Raw genomic sequence first — 21,755 nt, 5'->3', positions numbered from 1 at the left:
GCGCATCTTTCACAATTGTTACTTGACAAAGGCGATCACGAAAACAAAAATCAAAGACAAAAAAAAACAAAATAGTTTTATGCCTCTGCACATTGCCACATTGATTTAGCCGGGCTGGGAAAACCGGTCGCATCGATTAGCATTTGATTTGCCTTGCATAATCCCAAAATCTACATAATGATCGTGCAGAGCAATATCTTGAGTCACTAAGTGGTTGCTCACACTTTTTAGGGCCTATAATTTATACTGGCATAAACCCTCATCAGATATTATAGAAGATATTACCCAAGCTCGGCTCAAATGCGGCAGGTTGTGTAATTATTTGAATAATAATAAGCTAAATACATAATAAATAAATATGAATTAAATAAATAAACTATAGGAATTTTAAGGTTCTTCCATATTTGAACCAGCGACTTCTCCCCAGATAGTTCGAAGACTTAGACCTCGTGTTGCTGTTGATGTTTTTTAGACAATAAATATGCTTTTATAATTGTGAATTATAATAAATTAAATAAACAACTATAGGAATTAAACACTGCTTCTAGATTTGAACCAGCGACTTTACACTTGATAGTCCGATGCTAGACTTCATGTTTCTGTTTCTTCCAAACGGAGATCGCATTTCCCATAATTCCCATCTTAGTGCTCATTGCTGGATGAAAACTGCTTCTATATTTGAACCGGCGACCTCCCACTTGATAGTTCGACGCTCATCTAGGCTACGCTTGCGTCTCACAGTTTGAATGTTTTGCGATTCTGTTGATGTTTAAGCCAACGCATTCTTCTAATCGAAGATCCCGTTTCCCTCAAACTCCATCTTAGCGCTCACTTTCAAGCCCAAAGAATGCATTAATAATCAAGCATTCAGTCAAGGCAAACAGTCAAAGATGCGACAAGGATGACTGCGACGAACCCAGGTGCGACCCAGAATTTCATACTAGGCCTGATAAAAGTGAAAAGCCAGATCATGAACCAAACCTAAAGTGAGACGTTAGCCATTCCCCACCAAAAATATATTTAAATTTACGGCCCTGCTTTTATCAAGGTCTAGCCTGGTTAAGCGACTGCTCAGCTTTGCAGTTTCCTATTAAGACATCGATAAGTATCCTCAGCGAACTCATCCAAAAAAGGTGTTAATTAAGCAATTAAGCTTTTGAATAAATGATCTTTTCAGGTTTTACAATTATGGTTAATAATCATTAGGTTCACTCAATTAACGCACAAGATTTAACGACGGATCACGGTCTGCATAGGCCAGACAGTTTCTCTGATTGAAATATAACCTAATCAACATCTTGTGCTATTAATTAGGACTCCAACTAGCTGAAGGCGAGGTGAATTGTCAGAGGGACCCACTCCTTTAACCAATTGAACTATAGAGGGAGAGAAAAGTATTGGGGGAGAGTCAGAAAATAAGAGACAGACAGACTGGGGAGAAAAGATAGAGATAGAGCGTGAGAGAGACCTTAAAGAGAGAGAGTTGGGGGAAAATTAGGGAAATAGGGAGGTAGAAAAAGAGAGATAAAAAGAGAGAGAGGGCAGGAGGGAGAGAGAAAATGAAGGAAAGAGAGTAAGAGATAGAGAGAGAGAAACAGGAGAGCGAGAGAGGGAAGGAGACTAAGAGAAAATGAAGAAAAGATAGAGAGCGGGAGATCTATAGAGGAAGAGAAAAATACAGAGTGAGAAATCGGAAGAGTGAGAGTGAGAGGGATAGAGACAAAGGAAGAAATAAAGAGGGTTAGAAAGGGGAAGAGTGAGAGAGAAAGAGGGTGTTCAAGCACTTAAAACTTGTAATTTAGAGAAAAAGAGAGTGAGGGAAGGAGAGAGAAGGGGACGAAAGGGAAAGGGATATATCCTATCCTTGGACAACTTAAAGATTTGTTTTAGATAAATAAACTAATGAGGGGCGTGTAAGAAAGGGACAAAAATAGGAAAAAGAGACAGAAGAAAAAATATAGTACTTCTAGTTTCTTCACAGAAAATAAATCCTATTCAAATACAATTCAATTAACTATAAAATTTAAAAATATTTATGTCTGGCTAAGATATTGGATATATTTATTTTGATTTGATTATTGATTTGACAATAAATTAAAATAAACTAAAATGCGGCGATTGTTGGAATTGAATGAAAGAAATGCGGTGGAATGTCCACCTTATTTAGACTTGGCTGGGATGTAGCGCTTGGATGGGACATTGACGCCAAAGTTGGCGCCGGAAGAGACAGAGGAGGTCTGCAGACCGGAGCTCTGGAAGCCGCCGGAGCTCTGGAAGCCGCCGGAGCTCTGGAAGTTGCCGCTCTGGAAGTTCTGCTGCTGGATGCCCACGCTCTGGGCCTGGGACTGGGCCTGCTGCTGGATGTGCTGCGGCACAATGTTGCCCAGATTGAGAGAGCCGGAGCCGGAGAAGCTGGTGATGGGCGCAACACCCTCGTCCGAGATGTGTGTGGCACCGCCGAGAGCATCGTACTGAGCCTGGATCTCCTGCTGGGCGCGCTGTGCCTCCTCCGTGGTCTTGTACTTGATGAAGTAGACCTCGGGCTTGTGCACCTTCGGTTCGTTCTGGTTCAGCTGCAGGTGCTGGTGAATCTCGTTGATGTCGGGCTTCTTGGACAGCACATAGATGACGGTCTTCTCCTCGTTGCTGGCCTGGGCGCGCTTCAGCGCGGCAGCGGTGTGCTTCAGATTCTGTGTGGGCGCCTTGATGAACACAATGCGATAATTCTTGCGAATGGGCGTGTTATCCAACTGAGGCGCCGACTGCAGCTCCTCGGTGTCATCCGGTGCGGAGTGTATATAGATATCCTTGGTCACAATCGAGGGACGCTGCGCCTGATACTGTGACTGCACGAACTGCTGCTGAATCTGGGGCTGAGGCTGGATCTGGGGCACAAACTGCTGCTGGGGCGGAGAAGGCACAAATTGCTGCTGAATCTGGGGCTGCGGCTGCTGGTAGACAATCTGCTGGGCCTGGGGCAGAGGCTGTGGCAACGGTGCCTCCACAACATTATTGTAGACGGGCTGCTGGGCGGGCACGTTGTATATTCCACTTGCCGAGAGCGGCGTCTGCGGACGCAGATTGCCCGCCTGCAGAGCTGGCTGCTGATACTTGTAGCCCTGCGGAGCTGCGGCGACGAGCACCACGCACGACAAGCACTGCGAATATGGAGGAGATCAGCTTGAGGTGTGGCACAAACCAATAAGACCCTGTGACTTACCACTAGAAGGAAGAATTGTTGCATTTTTGCTTTTGAGCCTGGCGGACTGTGAACTTCTACTTCAACTGACCCGAGCAGATTGAACTCAACTGATGCCCCAATCGAGCGCCGGCAATGTTTTTATAAGAGCTCGCAATATGTCGCAGCGTTTCCCTGCCCAATAGAAATTTGGGTATAAAATTATCGAATCTATTGTCCCAGCTGCCCAAGCGCCGGACGGCCTAGCCATGTGGTTGGCAAATCACGGAACCATATTCGGAAATATTCAGATTAGATAGATGCATCTCAGTTGGACCGTTATATAACCCGGGCTAGCCCAGCGACTCGGTATTCAAATTAGTATAATCTCATAATATTTCAACGCCAATGCGGAATTAATGCGAAATATTATTGGTAAATGCGACAAATAACGAAAGAAAGTCATTTCTTTCATGCATATGCAGCTGGCCAAGACCCAAAACGTTAACTGATCGCCAAATTAGTTGGCTCGTTGACTTGTGCGGAGCAGATGACCCCATCCCCCCTCAACCGGTTGCGTCTGCCAAATGTGCATAAATTAATTCAAGTCAAAGTAAAAATACAAAAAAAAAACATGTAAACAAATGTTTGTTGCCAAAGAAAGCAGTTTATGGTTTCATGTCTGGCTCGTCCACAATTTTAAATTCGAGCTTTACACAATTTGAAGCGTCGTTAGCTTTCGAAATATAATAAAAGCCTAACAAGAGCCCCATTCATTGTCTTTGCCGAGCGACATTATGCTAATTATTCTACCAGCTATTTGATAGAAGAGGCCCACAGTTAAAGCTCGTGTAATAATTGTTTACAATTTGTCTATAAATATTGTGCATCGTATATCACGCATACGGCAGGTTAAACAATTGAAGCAGAAGATTTGCAAGCAACTTCAGCCTAATCTGCATCCCGACTAGGGGATACCCTGAACCCTACTCCAGCTCGTTTGCGTTAGTAGTAATAAAAAAAAAGTAATATATAAAAAAAGAATAAAAATAATATTACTTCCCTCAATAAGACTCGAACCCGTAACAGAGCGCGCTACTTGCCAGCGCCTCTACTCGACAGCCATGTCAACAACTTAAAACCGAATTAAAATAGCGGCACATAGACACAACACAGAATACAATACAATCGCAATTGCAGTGCTATTATTAGAATTCTATAAAGGCGACACGTGTCAACATAAACACAACTGTACTTAATAACTTCTGTGTTTCTTAACCGATCTTGATGAAATTTTCAACAGCAGATCTTATAAAATATTCGTATATTCTTCAAAAGTCAATTACAGTTGTTGATGATGTCAATGGGTTTATTTATTTACTTTAGGTTGTGGGTAGCTAAAAATGAAAGATATTTAATATATATATATATATATATATTATTCAAGAAGCTAAATATCAAATTTGTTGACTCTAGCTCTTATAACATACGAGATTTGCTCAAAAAACAGCAAGTCAAAATCGATTCTTATAGATTGCTTGTAAACGGGGCAAGTTATCGTTTATCGATAACAAACTTACACTGTGCGGGCTGTAGGTAAGACAAACTGACAGACAGATATTGATAGATCGTCTCTGCTATCGATGCTAATCGGAGATACTTTCGTCTGCCTGTTACATAAATTTGCACAAAAGCAATATACCCTTTTCAACCATATTTAATGGGTTCAGGGTATAAAACACATTAATTCATGATTTGGGTTAAAAATATTATATAAAACCTTTTTGAATTTAACGTATCTCTAATTCGATTAAAGTCGATATTAATTGTGGTAACACTGTCACGTCTCTGCCTGTTAACTCCTTTTGACTTAAACTTATATTTTATTATTTTTTTATACTAGAGCAACACTGTCCAGAGTTGCGCTCAAAAACGTCACTTTGCTCAACCTATTTTGCCCAACTAAAATGTTGCCACATTTATAACAGTCGCATTAAAAATATTTGGCCCAGCTTAAAGTATCAGCAACTCACTTAAAAGTAATTACTATTTATTTTTATTAAAGAGCAACATTTTAGGATTTGTGACTAATTTAAAGCACTTTAATTAAATAAGCAAACATAAATATATTGTCTTTTACGAGAGGCTAAATTTGTTACAGTCGCGTTCACAATTGTTGACCAGCTTGACTCGACATTTTAGACAAAATCATGTTTGCCTTTTGTCAAGACACAGCCACATCTCTTACAGTCGCATTCAAAATTGTTGACCTGGTCATATTTAGTCATATTGCTTACAGTCGCGTTCGAAATAGTTGGCTCAGCTTTACAGTAAGCAACTCAAGCTTTTTAACTAATTCAAATAAATATTGCAATAAGATATAGCAACAGTCGCGTCGAAAATAGTCGGCCTGCCTCTAATAGTTGGCGCAGTTAACTATTTTGCCCAGCGAAAAAACGTACTCAAATCGAATCGAATTAGGGAAAAACTAAATTATATTTTTTTAACAGTGTATACTAGCTATAATGAACATTTGCTTATATCTAAAACCTACGGCTGGGTGGCAAATACACGCTATTTGATGGTGCCTCGCCTGTGGCTGCAGCTCCAACTGGGCCATTCTTTGTGGCAAAGTCCAAGACTGGCGCCGAGGAGCCGGCATTGTGATTGGTCGAGCGGCCGGGCAGCGAATCGTATTGGGCCTGGATGATGCGCTGTGCATTCTCCGCATCGCTTTGCGTGCGATACTTGACGAAGTGCACCTCCGGCTTGTTGTTCGTCTGCAGCTTGACCTGGTTCAGTCTGTTGGCCAGCTCGCCAATATCGGCCTGTTTGTTCAGCACATAGATGGCGGTGCGATCGTCCGAGGCGGACGAGGCCAGCTGCAGTGCCGCCTGCTCCAGGCCCGTGTTCTCCGGCCCCTTGATGAAGAGCACGCGCAGATTCTTGCGCAGACTATTGGCGATCTGCTCGTTAACGGGCCCGTTGTCGAACTCCTGCTCCGGCGCGCTGTACGTGTAGAACTCCTTGTTGAACTCATTGGCAATGAGTATGGGCTCCGACAGCTGGGCGGCGCCGACATCGGGACTGCCTATGAGACCGCCACGCCCATCCCCGGCATGGGACTGGGGCGTATAATCATACTGACCACGGGCGACGGCTACCAGGCAAAGCATCTGCAAATAAGGCAGGGCTTAACCTAATTTCTGGCGAGGATTAGGCTGTGGCACTTACCATAAAAGCGCGCATTGTTGTGCTTGGGCTTGAGTTTTCCACACCGTAGGCTATTTCTTGGCTCTGAGTGTGCTGTGCAGCTGCTGGGCTGTGTCTGTGTGTCCGCCAATTGCAACTCCGCCCGATATTTATATGAAGATGCGGCTGCATCCCAAAGATGCAACAGCATGCAAATGCGCTGCTGCATTGGGCAACAAATATCAGACCCCGTGTTCCAATCAAAATGCCAAACGTTTTTTAATTGGAACATATAGCTTCAAAAATGAAAAAAAAAAAACACACACACATCAGATTTGGTGAGCCGGAAAATGTGTAAATGTATTCAAATTACGGCTGGGTGTCCAATTTGGCGACCAGATTTGTGGGTTTGTCCAAAACTGGGGCCCAGCTGGAATGTCAACTTGTGTGTCGGCAATGCATTTTTTTCGGGAATCATCTAAGACGCGACTGTCGGCAGACGGCTTATTAAAATAAGTATTATATATAAAATTTACATTTTTGGAATTTTACCAAAATTGCCAAAGACCGAAAATGTGGACTTAAATATTGCGCATACTTGCATAAGTTAAAATATAAAAATATTTTTTTAAATGTTAAATAATTTAATAAAAATTTGTGGCATATTACGTTTAAGAATTTCAAAAATAAACATTTATCTTACAATTTAATGTTTGCTTTTTATATGCAATTTATTTTCGCAAGCAGCCCGAAAATATGCAACACTTTTCTTACAAACAAATTTCTTGAGTCCGAAATGGGAAACAGCCTTTGATACTGTGAGATGGGAAATTTTGACCTATGAGTATAAAGGATCTTTAAGATTTTCGGGTACCATTTTCACATGAATTTTGACCAAGCATAATGTTGCCAGATTTAGATGAAAAACTATGTACAAGAAACCAAACCACGTGAAAAACTGATGAGATTTCACCGAATTATGGGGATGGGTTTTGACCTAAGTGGGCAATTTTGACGTATGGCTACATGAGTTTTGACCAAGATTAATGTTCCCACACCAAACCATGAACAAAAAGCCAAACCTTATGAAAATCTGTTGGTTTTTGACAGAGTTATGGGGGGTGGGAAATTTTGACCTATGTCTATGTACGATATTTGAGACTTGGAGGTTACATTTCCACTTTAATTTTGACCAGGTATTATGTTGCCAGATTTAGATGCCAAATTGAGCTAGAGAACAGAAAAGTGCGCGTTCGAACTTTTAATATATTTGTTCAACATATTATTGCGACTATGACAACATATTATAATCGGAGCATTAAAAGTAAAACAAGCTGAAGTAATACAAATAAAATAAAATAAAATAAAGAAATCAGCATGAAAGTGAACTTGTGATTGATTTATTGATATATGGCAGCTAACTAAGCATATCAGCGACTAGTTTGCTTCTTTTTTTTTTTCAATACCATAGCCCACATTCTATTTTAATTTACATGCTAACAAAACCAGTTGGATGGTTTCGCTTTCACACAAAGCAAAATCGAATTCGAACAAAAACACGCCAATTTGTAGTCTTAGGAATAATTAAGCTCATCGTAAGAAATCTGTGCCGGCAAGTCAGAGTGCTCGACTGGCAGATACCCTATATGCAGCACCGAACTAAAGGAAGCTGGTATTCGGTTAATAATATATTTTTGCATGCCGTAAAATAATCGATAAACTCGATACTTATCGATATGACATACGAGCACACATTGCCACAAACATATAATATTATATCTCTGGCAATGATTTTGATTGGACTGGGAATGGAGGGAAGATATCCAGATAATAACATAAGATATGCTCGACAAACTTAAGCTGATAATCGATATTTATCGTTATCGACAATATTGTGATACCCGTTACATACATTGCGACAAAATTATAATACCCTGCTCGCAAGCAATCTCAATATGTACAGGGTATACTGAGAGCCCGCTTTGCGATTACTGGAAAATCAGGGCTCAATACTGTCAGATCGATTTTGCCTGACAATCGAGCCATGGATATTATGTTAAACAAATGAGTTTCCAAAACTCGTTTCGTTAACGTTTCAAGTTGTTCAAGTTCGTATAGTTGCAAATTATAATTTGATTATGAACACAACGATAAGTTTTGAGCCCCAAAAAAAAAATGATATTATTATTTAAGTTTTATTAAAGTTTTGTTTCTTTTCGGACTATAAAAGCGCCTGCGTCGGCAAGCGCGCGTTTTAGTTTTGCTTTAAGAACTGCACAAAAATGAAGACTATTTGCGTAAGTGCCAGATGTGAGATATATATAAAAGATATATAGAGAATGTTATATGGTTTTTCATGTCAGCTACTTTTGCTGTTCGCCCTGCTGGCGCTCGTCTATGCCGCGCCCGCCCCCGCCCCCGCGCCCACGCCTGACAATGAGCCCACCGTCAACGTGCTGAGATACCGTAATGACCAGGAACTGGAGCAGATCCAGCGTTCGATAATTGCGCAATATGAGGCACAACTGGGGGGCAGCACACAGGTTCATGCACCGCGCACTGCGACGCTCGTCAATCCCCAGACACTGGGCATCCACATTTAAATGACCAAAAAATAAATATGTTAATAAATAACAAATTGTTGTGACAATCTCTTCGACCATTTCAATATGCTGATAAGGCTGATAAGCCGCCGGCTCGGCTCGCCGGAGCTCGGCTCTTCGCCGCTTTAGTCTCACTTCTCAGCTCCGACTGTGCGCAATTGTGCGCCCGAAAAACAAAATTTAAGTAATCCGAATTTATAATTTATAAATAATAAAAAACAAAAAAAATGCGCTGCTTTTTGGCACTCCTCTCGGCTGCGCTCAGCTGCTTGGCTTTGGGCCAGCGTTTGCCCATGAATCAGCCGATGTTCTTTCCCCGGGAGCAGGACATTGTTTTTCCGGGCACCAAACAGTTCGATACACTGTACAAAATAAGCGATTTTCAGCTGGTGGGCAGCCCCGATAATAGCCTGGAGCTGCCGGAGCCGCCCGCCCGCCAGCTAAATCCGCATGCCTATCGGCCGGGTCAACCCTTTCCGCCGCCGCCAAATGGTCATCGGCACAAGAAGCGCAAAAACAGGCAGCGGCGCCTCTGCGAGCGAAGTGAGTTCTTGTTTTTAGTTATTAATCACTCACCAACTGTATACCCTATATTCTGCCAAAGAGTACTCCGAGTATGTGGAGCGCATATTTCCCAACGATACGGCCGTAACGGAAGACGCCAATGATGAAGATTTCGATGGACGCGTACTCGCTCGGCCTGGTGAATACCCTCATATGGTAAAAAGGCAGCTCAGCTGATAATAAAATATTTTTGTGAATACACTCAGAGAAAAATGAGAAATCAAGAATTGCAACCCTTTTCCCATGACCCTTTTCTGTTTCATCTGAAACTCCCAAATGCGATCCTTGAATCTAGGAAATTTTGAAATTTTTTGAGTCAAGAAACCAAAAACTTTCTACTTCAAATAAGCAGAAACTTTAACAAAATTAAACATAAGTAATATTTCTTGAGCTGAAACAAGCTTTCTATCCAAAGATTTTGTTGAAGCTCCAAATTCTTGAATACTAGATTTAAGTTGAGAACTCAATTTAAGAAAAGTTATACATTTAAGCTTATCTTAAGCATAAAACAACTTAATCCAAGCATTATTTCTAAGATTGACGCTCAATTTAGAGTTCATCATTTAGAAGTTCTTAACTTAGGTATACACAAAAATAATCAAACAAAAACCTGAATTTTTTAATTTGAAGTGCAAATTCGTCAGCCACATTTTTCTCTGAGTGTAGCTTTTATAAGACGAACAATAACATGAACCCGGTCAATTAAATTTTATAGGCAGCTCTCGGCTTTGCGACGAACTCCGAAAAAATTGACTACAAATGCGGTGGCAGTTTGATAAGTGAGAACTTTGTATTGACTGTGGCCCATTGCACCGAGGTGGAGGGGTGAGTTGGGAACGAGCGTCGGGTCGAGGGTTCTCTCTGATGGCCTGTGGCCCATTTAACATTTTGTAGCGCCGCGCCGAAATGGGTGCGAATCGGCGGACTGAATCTGTTGATCGATGAGGCGCGGGTTAAGCCGCAGAACTTTGGAATTGAAAGCATATCCAAGCATCCCGATTACAGAGTGGACTCCTACTACAATGATATCGCACTTTTAAAACTGGAGAAAGATGTTATGTGAGTATAAATGGGTTGAAATTTAGAAGTAGAAGTAGAAATAGAAGTAGAAGTAGAAGTAGAAGTAGAAGTAGAAGTAGAAGTAGAAGTAGAAGTAGAAGTAGAAGTAGAAGTAGAAGTAGAAGTAGAAGTAGAAGTAGAAGTAGAAGTAGAAGTAGAAGTAGAAGTAGAAGTAGAAGTAGAAGTAGAAGTAGAAGTAGAAGTAGAAGTAGAAGTAGAAGTAGAAGTAGAAGTAGAAGTAGAAGTAGAAGTAGAAGTAGAAGTAGAAGTAGAAGTAGAAGTAGAAGTAGAAGTAGAAGTAGAAGTAGAAGTAGAAGTAGAAGTAGAGTAGAAGTAGAAGTAGAAGTAGAAGTAGAAGTAGAAGTAGAAGTAGAAGTAGAAGTAGAAGTAGAAGTAGAAGTAGAAGTAGAAGTAGAAGTAGAAGTAGAAGTAGAAGTAGAAGTAGAAGTAGAAGTAGAAGTAGAAGTAGAAGTAGAAGTAGAAGTAGAAGTAGAAGTAGAAGTAGAAGTAGAAGTAGAAGTAGAAGTAGAAGTAGACGTCGCCGTCCCGTCGCCGTCGCCGTCGCCGTCGCCGTCGACAGTCGCCGTCGCCGTCGCCGTCGCCGTCGCCGTCGCCGTCGCCGTCGCCGTAGCCGTCGCCGTCGCCGTCGCCGTCGCCGTCGCCGTCGCCGTACCACGCCGTCGCCGTCGCCGTCCCGTCGCCGTCGCCGTCGCCGTCGCCGTCGCCAGTCGCCGTCGCCGTCGCCGTCGCCGTCGCCGTCGCCGTCGACCGTCGCCGTCGCCGTCGCCGTCGCCGTCGCCGTCGCCGTCGCCGTCGCCGTCGCCGTCCGCCGTCGCCCGTCGCCGTCGCCGTCGCCCGTCGCCGTCGCCGTCGCCGTCGCCTTCGCCGTCGCCGTCGCCGTCGCCGTCGCCGTCGCCGGCGCCGTCGCCGTCCGCACGTCGCCGTCGCCGTCGCCGTCGCCGTCGCCGTCGCCGTCGCCGTCGCCTCGCCGTCCGACGTCGCCGTCGCCGTCGCCGTGCCCGTCACGTCGAAGTAGAAGTAGAGAAGTAGAAGTAGAAGTAGAAGTAGAAGTAGAAGTAGAAGTAGAAGTAGAAGTAGAAGTAGAAGTAGAAGTAGAAGTAGAAGTAGAAGTAGAAGTAGAAGTAGAAGTAGAAGTAGAAGTAGAAGTAGAAGTAGAAGTAGAAGTAGAAGTAGAAGTAGAAGTAGAAGTAGAAGTAGAAGTAGAAGTAGAAGTAGAAGTAGAAGTAGAAGTAGAAGTAGAAGTAGAAGTAGAAGTAGAAGTAGAAGTAGAAGTAGAAGTAGAAGTAGAAGTAGAAGTAGAAGTAGAAGTAGAAGTAGAAGTAGAAGTAGAAGTAGAAGTAGAAGTAGAAGTAGAAGTAGAAGTAGAAGTAGAAGTAGAAGTAGAAGTAGAAGTAGAAGTAGAAGTAGAAGTAGAAGTAGAAGTAGAAGTAGAAGTAGAAGTAGAAGTAGAAGTAGAAGTAGAAGTAGAAGTAGAAGTAGAAGTAGAAGTAGAAGTAGAAGTAGAAGTAGAAGTAGAAGTAGAAGTAGAAGTAGAAGTAGAAGTAGAAGTAGAAGTAGAAGTAGAAGTAGAAGTAGAAGTAGAAGTAAAAGTAGAACATGAACATTCTTTCAAATTGGTTTCCTTTCAGTCTGACCGAGTACGTTCGCCCCATACGTCTGTGGGTCCGCGGGGAGATACCGACATCGATTGCATTCGCCATGGGCTATGGCTCCACTAGCTTTGGCAAGGGCATGACATATCGCTTGACCCATCTGAATGCGACCATTGTGCCCAACGAGGAGTGCAACCGGGATCTGCCCGTTTTCGCAGAGACGCCCAATGGCATTATAGACAGTCAAATATGCGCTCAGGACTTTGTTCAAAATCGGGACACCTGCCAAGGCGACTCGGGCGGTCCACTCCAGCTGAATTTGCCGGGTCGCCGACATCAGCACATCCATTATCATCTTATTGGCATCACCTCCTTCGGCGTGTTCTGCCGCAGCAGCTACCCAAGTGTCTACACCCGTGTATTTACGTACCTGGACTGGATCGAAGAAGTCGCGTGGGGTGTTCCAGAAAACTGAATCTAATTTAAGACTATGTCTCGCACAGACCGCAGCTGACGATTTCTAAATTATTTAATAATTCACAAATAGAAATAGAATCCAACCAAAAAATAAACATTTTCTCGTTTTACTTATTACTGAGTTATGAGGTTTTTTAGTTTGGAAATAGGTTTTTCCAGAGAATGGAATCTCTTTAAAACAGTTTTATCCATTTAAAATTTTTAACTTTATAAGATTACAAATATATTCATTTATTACACAAAAATGGATTTACATTAAAGTTTACTTTCTTTAGTATTTTTTTAAGGCAATTTTGCTAAAAGAGCTTTTCCAGATAATGTAATCTCTTAAAAATGTTTTTCTCTAAAACCGTATAAAATATGAAATTTGAAAAAATTACAAATAATTTTTGTGAGTAAAAAACATTTCCATTTAATACATAGAAAAAACAATACATTACATTGAAGTTTTTTTTTTCTTTCGTATTTTTTTGAAGGCAAAAACGAACATAAATTTTTTGGTCAGTTTTGCTGAGTATTCTAGCTGAGAGTTCCACATCAGACCTCGTTGTTGGCATCCATAATCTGGCGTTTAATGTCCTCATAGGAGGGCAGGGACTGTGATAAAAAGCGAAGATCAATAAAGTGTTTAAGGAATGGAGGAGAGTGTGGAATGATTTGTGAGCTGGTGGACTTGTGGACGCCGAGATACTCACTCACCGATCAAGTCGAGTGTTTGGGATCAGGCATGAGTGTGAGCGTGAGCGAGAACAAGATTAAGCAAAGCAGGCGATTGTTATGTAATTGAATGTGGCATGCGATTCAGTTGGGCAGCGATCTACTTACCTGCCAGTAGCTGTCCTCCCAGGCGGGGAACATGCGCTTGAAGGCGCCCGGCTCGTGGCCCTGGGTGACGCGCACAATGCTCACGGTGTCCATGGTTCGGGCGGTGGGCTCCGAGCCGATATAGCGCTAAAATGGAGGGGAAAGAAGATTAAAGAGAAGTTCAATGGGGCTTGTGCTGGGCTTACCTGTGCCATGTCCAAGATCTTGCCGTTCTCCTCGGCTGTGGCGCCGGCGCCAACCCACAGGTAGATTTCGTCGCCGGCATCGAGCAGCATGACATCGTCCGTGTCGAGATCCTCCTGCTGGAAATCGGCCACCTCCTCGACCTTGGCGCGACCGGTGCGTGTCAGGCGGCAGTGGAAGAGACGCGGCTCCAGCAGCGGCGCCGTATGATCCTCCAGATTGCGATCGTACTGACCCTCACCGTTCAGCTCCTCCCAGAACTCATCCGGCTCGGCGCCCTCCTCGACCAGCTCCAGCTTAGCATCCCTCCAGTAGTGGGCGAAGCGTGCTGTGGCCGCCTCCTTCTCGAAGCTGGAGGCGCCCAGGCCATGCCAGACGTACACCTTGTGCGTCTTGGTGGAGGCCAGCGCGAAAGCATCGCTGGAGGCCAGCGAAGAGCTGTCGGCGGGCACCTCGCTGGCATGGACGTCGCTCTCGACGGTGCCGCGTATGCGGAACAGCTGTGAGGAGACGGGCAGCGCCGTGTACGACTCGAGCAGCTTGCCCTTGAAGATCTTGTAGAAGTGACGCGGCTCGTGTCCCTGCGTGGTGCGCACCAGCAGCGCCTTTTGCTCGATGGCCAGCGCCAGGCCGTCCTCGAAGGCGCGCTCCTTGACGGCCGCATTAGTCTTGGCACCCTGCCAGACATAGACGACGACGCCCTTGTCACCGTTGTTGGCCTCGTAGTTGTAGCTGAGCACATAGGAGCCGAATCCGAGCAGCGGCAACTCCTCCTCGAAGGGCACACGGTTGCGCAGCACCTCATTGCTGCCCGGCTCGCTCACATACTGGACGATGTCGCCAATGCTGTTCTGGCCATGATCGGGCATGAAGCCGATGGCACGGCCGCCGCTCTTCTTCAGCTGCTGCACGACCGCATCGATCTCGTCCAGATCCAGTGACTCGTCCGAGCCGATGTTCAGCGCGGAGCGCACGAGTCGTGTGTGTGCCATGCCGGAATCGCGCCATGTATCGAAATATTGTTTAAATGGCGCCGACTCGGCGCCCTCGACGATGCGATGGATTTGCGTCCAGGCAGGATATTTCTTGGTGCGCAGGAACTCCTGCGCCTTGGCCATGGCATCCGATTTCTCCGTGGGCGTGGCACCGCGACCCACCCACACAAAAATGCCGGAGCCGGTGTCCAAAATGAAGCAATCGCGCGTATCCAGCATGGCCTGACGCAGCGGCTTCTGGGCAATGGTGTCCACCTGGAGCCGGCCGCTGGCATCGGACACCTTGTAGAGGGTAACGGCGGCGGCGTCGGTGCGCTCGAAGGCGCCGTCCTCGTCGGAGGTGGACTCCTCGGGCACCTGATCGGGCGAGCCGGAGCCGAGCACATCGAAGAACTGCTGTTTGTCTAGATCTGTGCTGAACTCGTCAATGATCTGGACGCGGGCGCGTCCATTGTGATCCTGATCTCTAATCTGGTTCGCTGCGCTAATGGCCTTCAGCTTCTCCACGCGCTTGGCCTGGGCGCCCACATAGACGTAAATATCGTTGCCGGCATCCAGTATGAAGCAATCGCCCTTGTTCATCGAGGAGACAGACAGATTCACCTGGCGGACGCGCACATTGCGCTTGCCCTTCACCTGGAACAGACGCTTCTCGCCCTGAGCATTTGTCTCCACGTGCTTGAAGCCGGTGCCAACTCCGCCCTGTTCATAGCGAACACCTGAAACAAGCGAGCCAGTTTTAAATGCGAACCAAGTACGAAGCAAGCTCTAGTTACCGTTCTTGAAGTAGCCGAGGAACAGCTGGGACTCGTGATCCTGCACCTCGCGATGCTGCACGGGTCCGCCATTGAGGATGTCATCCAGCTGCACGGTCAATATAGCCGCTGCGCCAGCCTCATCCGTGGAGGTCTCCGAGCCCAGCCAGAAGTGCACATCCCATGTGAGCTGCTTGTCCTTCGGGTTCTGCTTGGTCTGTGAAAATTTCGCAAAAAAAGAGTTAAGTATTTAATTAATTGATTTTTTATATAGTATAAAAACTAATAAAATAAACAAAATTCTTGATATTTGTTTAGTTAAATATCAAATATTTTCTAGTTAACTTAAATCTCAAAAATTATAGACCTTATCTTAATGTTTCCGATTTTGATATATAAATGCAATGCCTAAAACCGTACCAGTGCAAATTTCGAATTTTTTTTTTATGTATAACGATTCAAAACCTGAACCGAACCGGTTCAAAAATAACTTTACCTACAAAACGAACATAGCCCTACGTTTCTTCAACTTTAAAAAACTGTTCATGAATCGAACCAGTTCAAAAATCGAATTCTAAAACCGGTTTAAATACCGAATTCTTATTTTATTACCGAGCTGAACCCTGAACCGAACCAGTTCACAACAACACAATAACTTAACCTAAAACCGACCGATAAAATAATTATTAAAATAGTTCAGCTTTGTTTAATGAAACGAATTCTTAAACCAGTTCACAAAATGCATAACTTAACCTTAAAATAAACCTAACCCTACTTTTATTCCAATTATTAGAGAAACTGTAACCAAAGCTAGTTTCAACCAAAATAAATTATTTGTGAAATTTTATAGGCTAACCCAATCATACGCTGTACGATTCTTTAGCCTTTCAACTGTTTAAATATTTATAAGTTCCCGATTCCCACATTTAAATTAACTTAATATTTGTTTTATATTTGATGAGAACCTAAACACCATATGTTAGTCATAATAATGCTAAATACATTTCTGAACTTATCTAGAAAGTGTATATATTTACACAAAGAATCTTTGTTAGCCAGTTTTTACAATCGTAGCGATGCTTTTTTCCATTTACGCAATTAAAATGAGTCAGTTTTTCAGATGGAAAGGCCACAAGTAAACCCGAGCTGTAAACTGACCTCAACAAAAGCAATTATTCCTATATATAGCATAAAAATACTAAAAAACTATTTAACAAGTAAGAGGTTCTTGTCGGGAGCTCCCGACTAGGGGATACCCTGAACCCTCTTCTTCCAACATCGAATGCATATATATCTATTCTATTTTAGAAGCTATATGTCAAGTTTGGTGACTCTAGCTCTTATTATTTACCAAAATTGCCCAAAAAAACAAGATATCGATATCGATTTTTATCGATTGCTTGGAAACGGAGTAAGTTATCGATTATCGGAAACAAACTCGATCTGCGCAGGCACTAGGAGCACCTACATCTAACATTTCTCTAGTTTGTATAGGTTCTGAGATCCTTGCGTTCATCTATACGGACAGACGGACAGACGGACGGACGGACAAACGGACATGGCTAGATCGACTCGGCTTTTGGTGCTGATCAAGAATATATATACTTTATGGGGTCGGAGATGCTTCCTTCAGCCTGTTACATACATTTGGATTTTGCACAAATACAATATACCCTTATACCCATTTCTAATGGGTTCAGGGTATAATTAATTTCTTATAATAAATTATTACTTACATTCAGAATTATGAAGGAATCGCCAGTGTAAAATTTGCCATAGTTGTTGGGCGGATACGGCACGGGCTCGAAATTCTAGACAATAGAAAAAAATTGCAAAAAAAAAACCATTAATATTCAGATAGACAGATATATATGTACAAATATATATATAGATATAAATGCCTTTTCGGCTGCCGGCAGTGTCAAAATATTTATGTGAAAAAATCGAAAGCAATTTTCTATAAACAAAACAAAACAAAAAAGAAAAACTTTGCATGTGCCGGCAGCGGCGTCTCATAAATTTTGCTAATGTTTCCCCAAGTTAATTAACACGAGCCGGGCATATGCTGATGTTTACTGTACACATGTTTTGCTACAGTGAAGACTCGCTAGTGAAGAAAGAAAAGCATCTGCTGCTGCTTAAAATTGCGTGTGCTCAGCGAATAGAAAAATCAAGTCAGGCACAAGTCAATAATTCCTTTATGCCAGAGTGAAGGTGTTTCTGCAGGTGTGCAGGTATGCAGGTGTGTGTGTGTGTGTGTGTGTGTGTGAGGCAATACTTTGCATGCCAAATGCCACAAGCTGGATGAGCAACGCATTCGTGCGTGGGCAGCTGCGAACTTTCCCCCAAACGATGTAAACATGCAGCAGCAACAACTATTTATATCAACTTTTCTCGTAAATGGGGCAGATTTAGTATACAAAATAAGTATACAAAAGTGAAAATGTGAGCACATTCAAAATAATATAAAGATGCACTCGGCGGAAAAGCCAGTTCTTAGTATTTGGCACGACTTTGCCTAGAACAGCATAAAACAAAAAGATTTTGTTTCAAAAATGTCAAAGTAAATTTCAATTTTAATTAAACGTGATTCATTCTTTCTTTCGAAATGCTTCTTTAGAAAAGTATGCTTGCTTTAAGTAAGACATACTTAATTTAATATTTGGCACGACTTTGACTAAAATAAAACAGAAAAATGTTCTTACAAATATGTCAAAGTATATTTGAAATTTTAATTAACTGTGAATCATTCCTGCTTTCAAAATTTTTCGTTACAAAACAAATGCTTGTTTTAAGTAAAACATACTTAATTTAAGCGGAACAGCCAGTTCTTAATATTTGGCACTACTTTGCTAGCATAAAACAAAAAGATTTTCTTTCAAAAGTGTCGAACTACATTTGAAATTTTAATTAATCGTGATTCATTCTTGCTTTTGAAATTGTTCGCTAGCATAATTAGAAAAATGTGCTTGTTTTAAGTTAAACATACTTAATTCAAGACTGAACATAACAAACTCAATTCAAGCACTAAGTTTGAAGTCTACTGACAGCTTGAACTAATTCGGCCTTGTCTGGTTTTCCAGCATGTTTGTACTTGATTTAAGTACGAAATTCTTGACTCACTTTAAAGTATTCAAGCTTTAGATTAAGCACTTCTGGACTTAAAAGTGTTTATGAAATGTGTTTCTTATACATTAATAAAGATACTTTGCACTTGACCGTAATTAGACAGAATTTTTATTGACTTCTTCTTCACTCAAAGCACAACATTTGAGTTTTGTTTTAATACAGTTTGTACTTGATTTGAGTGTAAAGTTCTTGATTGTTGTACTGTACCATTTCGTGCAAAGAGTACAGTATTTTAACGTCTCTTGCATTCAGAAAGTTCTTAAATAAAGAAGTTTATGATGACAGCTTGTGCTTAATTTAAGCACAAATATATTGATTTGAGTGGAAAATACTTGGTTGTTTATGTCGAGCATTAACTGTACATTTCGAACATAAAGTACAGTATTTATTGGCTCGTGTTTACAGAAATTTTGCAGACATTTTTCGAAAGAACCCAAAACAAATGATGACAGTTTGTACTTAATTTAAGCACAAATTTATTGATATTTTGTGTTGGACTTACCTCAATGCGCCAGATCTCCAGGCCAGGAGCGCGGCCGGCATTGGCAAAGGCTGGATGCATGACGCGTCGACCTGGCTGCTTGTTGTTGTTGTTGTTGTTACCACTCGAGGGCTGAATCTGACCGGTTTGGACGGGGAACGCGGGACGTTGGTTAAATGTGCCGGCTGAGCAGAAACTGGTCGAGATTGCGATAAACACGACCAAGCTGTAAAGTAAATAAAGTGCTTCAAATTATTCAGCTCACAATTGTCAAGCGCGATGACAAGTCAACTAGTTGACGCCTTTTACAGGCAACGAGCTGACCCGACCCTGGCCGTGAGTCATGACCTCATAAAAGGTCACCCAAACATGGTTACAGACTACATTTTGTGAACTATTTCTTGAATTTAAGACAGCCCATCTGCACGTCTAATTGCACAGAAATATATATATGTATTGGCCACTTACAATTATGAGCGTATAATTAAGTGACTTTTGTGAACACGCGACGTATGAGTAATATTTTGTATTTGCACTTGTGTGTACTCTAGTTTTGACGGCAGCTTATTAGCTAGCTGAACTGTTCGCTTGCATTACCTGCAGATGACTGCCAGATGACGGGCGGCGCTTTGCCTGGCCATTTCGCGGCGTTGACTACTGCCCGGTTGCGGGGTGGGAAGAAGGCGGAGGGGGGGCGCTTTTGTTTATTGTTTCTTGATATATATACACAATTGTGTGCGTGTATAACAACTTGTATCGGGTGAATTGTTGCTATTATTATGTAGTATTCGCCTTTGTTTTTATCTTTCCCAACTCAAACCAAAAGAGAGAGAGAGCGAGAGAGAGAGAGCGCGCGTGAGCTGCAAAAGAGAAAGAAAGAAGCAACAAGTTATAAAAACAAACATAAACAAAGATTTCTTGATGCTTAAGCTTGCAACAATATATAGGAAACAATAAAGATATAAAGCGGTTAATAATAATATATATAGTATATAAAATAATAAATCAGCTGCAGAACAAACTTCGCTCCAGCTTTCAACTCAAACGTAAATAAATAAAATAAATTAAATCCAACTAAATGAACATTTTAAGATTAAAGAGCTTAAATTATTAAATTTGAAGTTTTAATTAATAAATAATACAAATAAATATTATTTAATGCTCCAAAATTAATATAATCAAGCATAATACAATATAAGTATATTTATAATTTGTTGTTAATTTTTTTTTTATTTTATTACGCTACTCTAAAAGCTTTCTAATTGAGTATAGTTTTTATTATATATATGTAGAATTTAAATAAAAAATATAATTTATAAAAAAAATATATATGTATATATATAAATATATGTATATATATATATATTTAAATATTGTAGTTTGAGTCTACAAATGTTGTTATTTTATTTTTAAATGTTTTTTAAATTTGAAAATAAAAAAAAGTTCGTTTTTGACAAGTTAATAACAATATTTTTAGTTCTCTGAAATTGTTAACTAACATATAAAATAAATATAATAAAAATAAAATAACATACTTTTATCTTGTTTTTGTGTATATTAAATAAAAATATTAGAATTAATAAAATAATTATTATTATTTGGACAACAAGAAATATATATGTTAAAATTTGTCTTTGGCTAATTTTCATTTATAGTTTTGCTTTTTTTTTATATCATTCGTTGAGACTGTAAATTAAAACATGTCACGCATGTGTTTTTTTATACCCTTGCAGAGGGTATTCCAATTTTGTCGTGAAATGTGTAACGCATAGAAGGAGACATCTCCGACCCCATAAAGTATATATATTCTTGATCAGCATCAACAGCCGAGTCGATCTAGCCATGTCCGTCTGTCCGTCTGTCTGTTTCTATGCGAACTAGTCTCTCAGTTTTCTTAATGAAATTTTGCAGAAGTCCGTCTTTCTATCATATATCATATAGCTGCCATAGGAACGATCGGTCGAAAATTAAGTTGTTGTATGAAAAAACATTTTGTTTATCAAGATATCTTGACCAAACTCGGCATTTATTAGCTTTACTATACTCCCCATATATATGCAAAATCCTGTTAAGATCGGACCACTATATCATATAGCTGCCATAGGAACGATCGGTCAAAAATTAAGTTTTTGTATGAACAAATATTTTGTTTATCAAGATATCTTGCCCAAACTCGGCATTAACTATTTTCCCTGTGCTTCTTAGATACGGTCAAAGCACTATAAGCATCATGAAAAGGTTGGGTCTCCAAGGGTATTAGATCTTCGGCGTGCCGAAGATAGCCTTTCTTACCCGTTTATTGTTGTTATTTTTGTCTTTTTAAGTAATTAGTTTTGCCGACTGACGACATTTTCTGTGTCTCGTATGATATCACGATTGAGGAGATTGCCGGGCAAGCCCTTTTCTCTTTTTCCAACTAGGTCGCGGGTATTATAAAAAAAAAAAAAAAAAAACTATATTTATATTATGATGATTTATGATAAGCGACAGCACACACATTCCTAATTTTGCCGTATTTGTACAATTTTGTGTGCCATTTTCAAGTTCGACTTGTTATTTGGGGAATGTATGTAAACATGCCTTGCATAATAAACAAATATCTGCCCATAGGTATTCCAAGTATTATTATTATTATTATAATTACCACGAATAACGTCAGCTTCCACTTGGAGCTCGTTTATCACAATTGTTGAAGAGTTAG

The 21,755-nt window shown here is 41.4% G+C and overlaps 5 protein-coding genes across 6 annotated transcripts; 2 read left to right on the top strand and 3 right to left on the bottom strand.

The window, feature by feature from the left end:
• Positions 1-2,159: 2,159 nt before the first annotated feature.
• Positions 2,160-3,244, bottom strand: LOC115764181. The gene is made up of 3 exons (XM_030707068.1): positions 3,221-3,244; positions 3,006-3,158; positions 2,160-2,855 (listed from the first exon to the last, which is right to left on the bottom strand). Exons 1-3 carry the CDS (start codon positions 3,242-3,244, stop codon positions 2,160-2,162), a joined length of 873 nt encoding a protein of 290 aa, XP_030562928.1.
• A 2,477-nt stretch (positions 3,245-5,721) lies between these two features.
• On the bottom strand, positions 5,722-6,427 carry LOC115764180. Its single transcript, XM_030707067.1, has 2 exons — positions 6,413-6,427; positions 5,722-6,354 (listed from the first exon to the last, which is right to left on the bottom strand). Exons 1-2 carry the CDS (start codon positions 6,425-6,427, stop codon positions 5,722-5,724), a joined length of 648 nt encoding a protein of 215 aa, XP_030562927.1.
• Positions 6,428-8,652: 2,225 nt separating this feature from the next.
• LOC115764179 lies at positions 8,653-8,973 on the top strand. The gene is made up of 2 exons (XM_030707065.1): positions 8,653-8,667; positions 8,734-8,973. Exons 1-2 carry the CDS (start codon positions 8,653-8,655, stop codon positions 8,971-8,973), a joined length of 255 nt encoding a protein of 84 aa, XP_030562925.1.
• Positions 8,974-9,200: 227 nt separating this feature from the next.
• LOC115764178 (serine protease snake) lies at positions 9,201-12,684 on the top strand. The gene is made up of 5 exons (XM_030707064.1): positions 9,201-9,516; positions 9,578-9,693; positions 10,253-10,362; positions 10,432-10,596; positions 12,246-12,684. Exons 1-5 carry the CDS (start codon positions 9,201-9,203, stop codon positions 12,682-12,684), a joined length of 1,146 nt encoding a protein of 381 aa, XP_030562924.1.
• Positions 12,685-13,089: 405 nt separating this feature from the next.
• On the bottom strand, positions 13,090-19,885 carry LOC115764007 (gelsolin). 2 transcript variants are annotated; one of them, XM_030706827.1, is made up of 7 exons: positions 19,652-19,885; positions 19,076-19,280; positions 17,181-17,255; positions 15,466-15,661; positions 13,697-15,408; positions 13,512-13,637; positions 13,090-13,283 (listed from the first exon to the last, which is right to left on the bottom strand). In XM_030706827.1, exons 1-7 carry the CDS (start codon positions 19,693-19,695, stop codon positions 13,224-13,226), a joined length of 2,418 nt encoding a protein of 805 aa, XP_030562687.1. In that variant the 5' UTR covers positions 19,696-19,885; the 3' UTR covers positions 13,090-13,223. The 2 variants fall into 2 exon arrangements, with proteins under 2 accessions (XP_030562687.1, XP_030562688.1); XM_030706828.1 differs by lacking the exon at positions 19,652-19,885 and adding an exon at positions 19,523-19,627.
• Positions 19,886-21,755: the final 1,870 nt, after the last annotated feature.

Source organism: Drosophila novamexicana, unplaced genomic scaffold, assembly GCF_003285875.2.
Source record: "Drosophila novamexicana strain 15010-1031.04,08,12 unplaced genomic scaffold, DnovRS2.1 tig00000817-arrow-arrow-pilon, whole genome shotgun sequence".
Classification (NCBI taxonomy): domain Eukaryota; kingdom Metazoa; phylum Arthropoda; class Insecta; order Diptera; family Drosophilidae; genus Drosophila; species Drosophila novamexicana.
The sequence above is the reverse complement of the archived record's forward strand: the minus strand, read 5'-3'. Positions and strand labels throughout refer to the sequence as shown.

Excerpts from the sequence above, each read along its gene's own strand:
- LOC115764007 (XM_030706827.1), bottom strand. The coding sequence starts at position 19,695 with ATGGCCAGGCAAAGCGCCGCCCGTCATCTGGCAGTCATCTGCAG. Across the intron at positions 15,409-15,465 it reads CCTCGGCTACTTCAAGAACG|GTGTTCGCTATGAACAGGGC; the intron begins GTAACTAGAGCT and ends CGCTTGTTTCAG. Across the intron at positions 13,284-13,511 it reads GGGAGGACAGCTACTGGCAG|TCCCTGCCCTCCTATGAGGA; the intron begins GTAAGTAGATCG and ends TTTTTATCACAG.
- LOC115764181 (XM_030707068.1), bottom strand. The coding sequence starts at position 3,244 with ATGCAACAATTCTTCCTTCTAGTG. Across the intron at positions 3,159-3,220 it reads AACAATTCTTCCTTCTAGTG|TGCTTGTCGTGCGTGGTGCT; the intron begins GTAAGTCACAGG and ends CCATATTCGCAG. Across the intron at positions 2,856-3,005 it reads AGCCCGTCTACAATAATGTT|TTCGTGCAGTCACAGTATCA; the intron begins GTGGAGGCACCG and ends ATTCAGCAGCAG.
- LOC115764178 (XM_030707064.1), top strand. The coding sequence starts at position 9,201 with ATGCGCTGCTTTTTGGCACTCCTCTCGGCTGCGCTCAGCTGCTTGGCT. Across the intron at positions 9,517-9,577 it reads GCGGCGCCTCTGCGAGCGAA|AGTACTCCGAGTATGTGGAG; the intron begins GTGAGTTCTTGT and ends ATTCTGCCAAAG. Across the intron at positions 10,363-10,431 it reads CATTGCACCGAGGTGGAGGG|CGCCGCGCCGAAATGGGTGC; the intron begins GTGAGTTGGGAA and ends AACATTTTGTAG.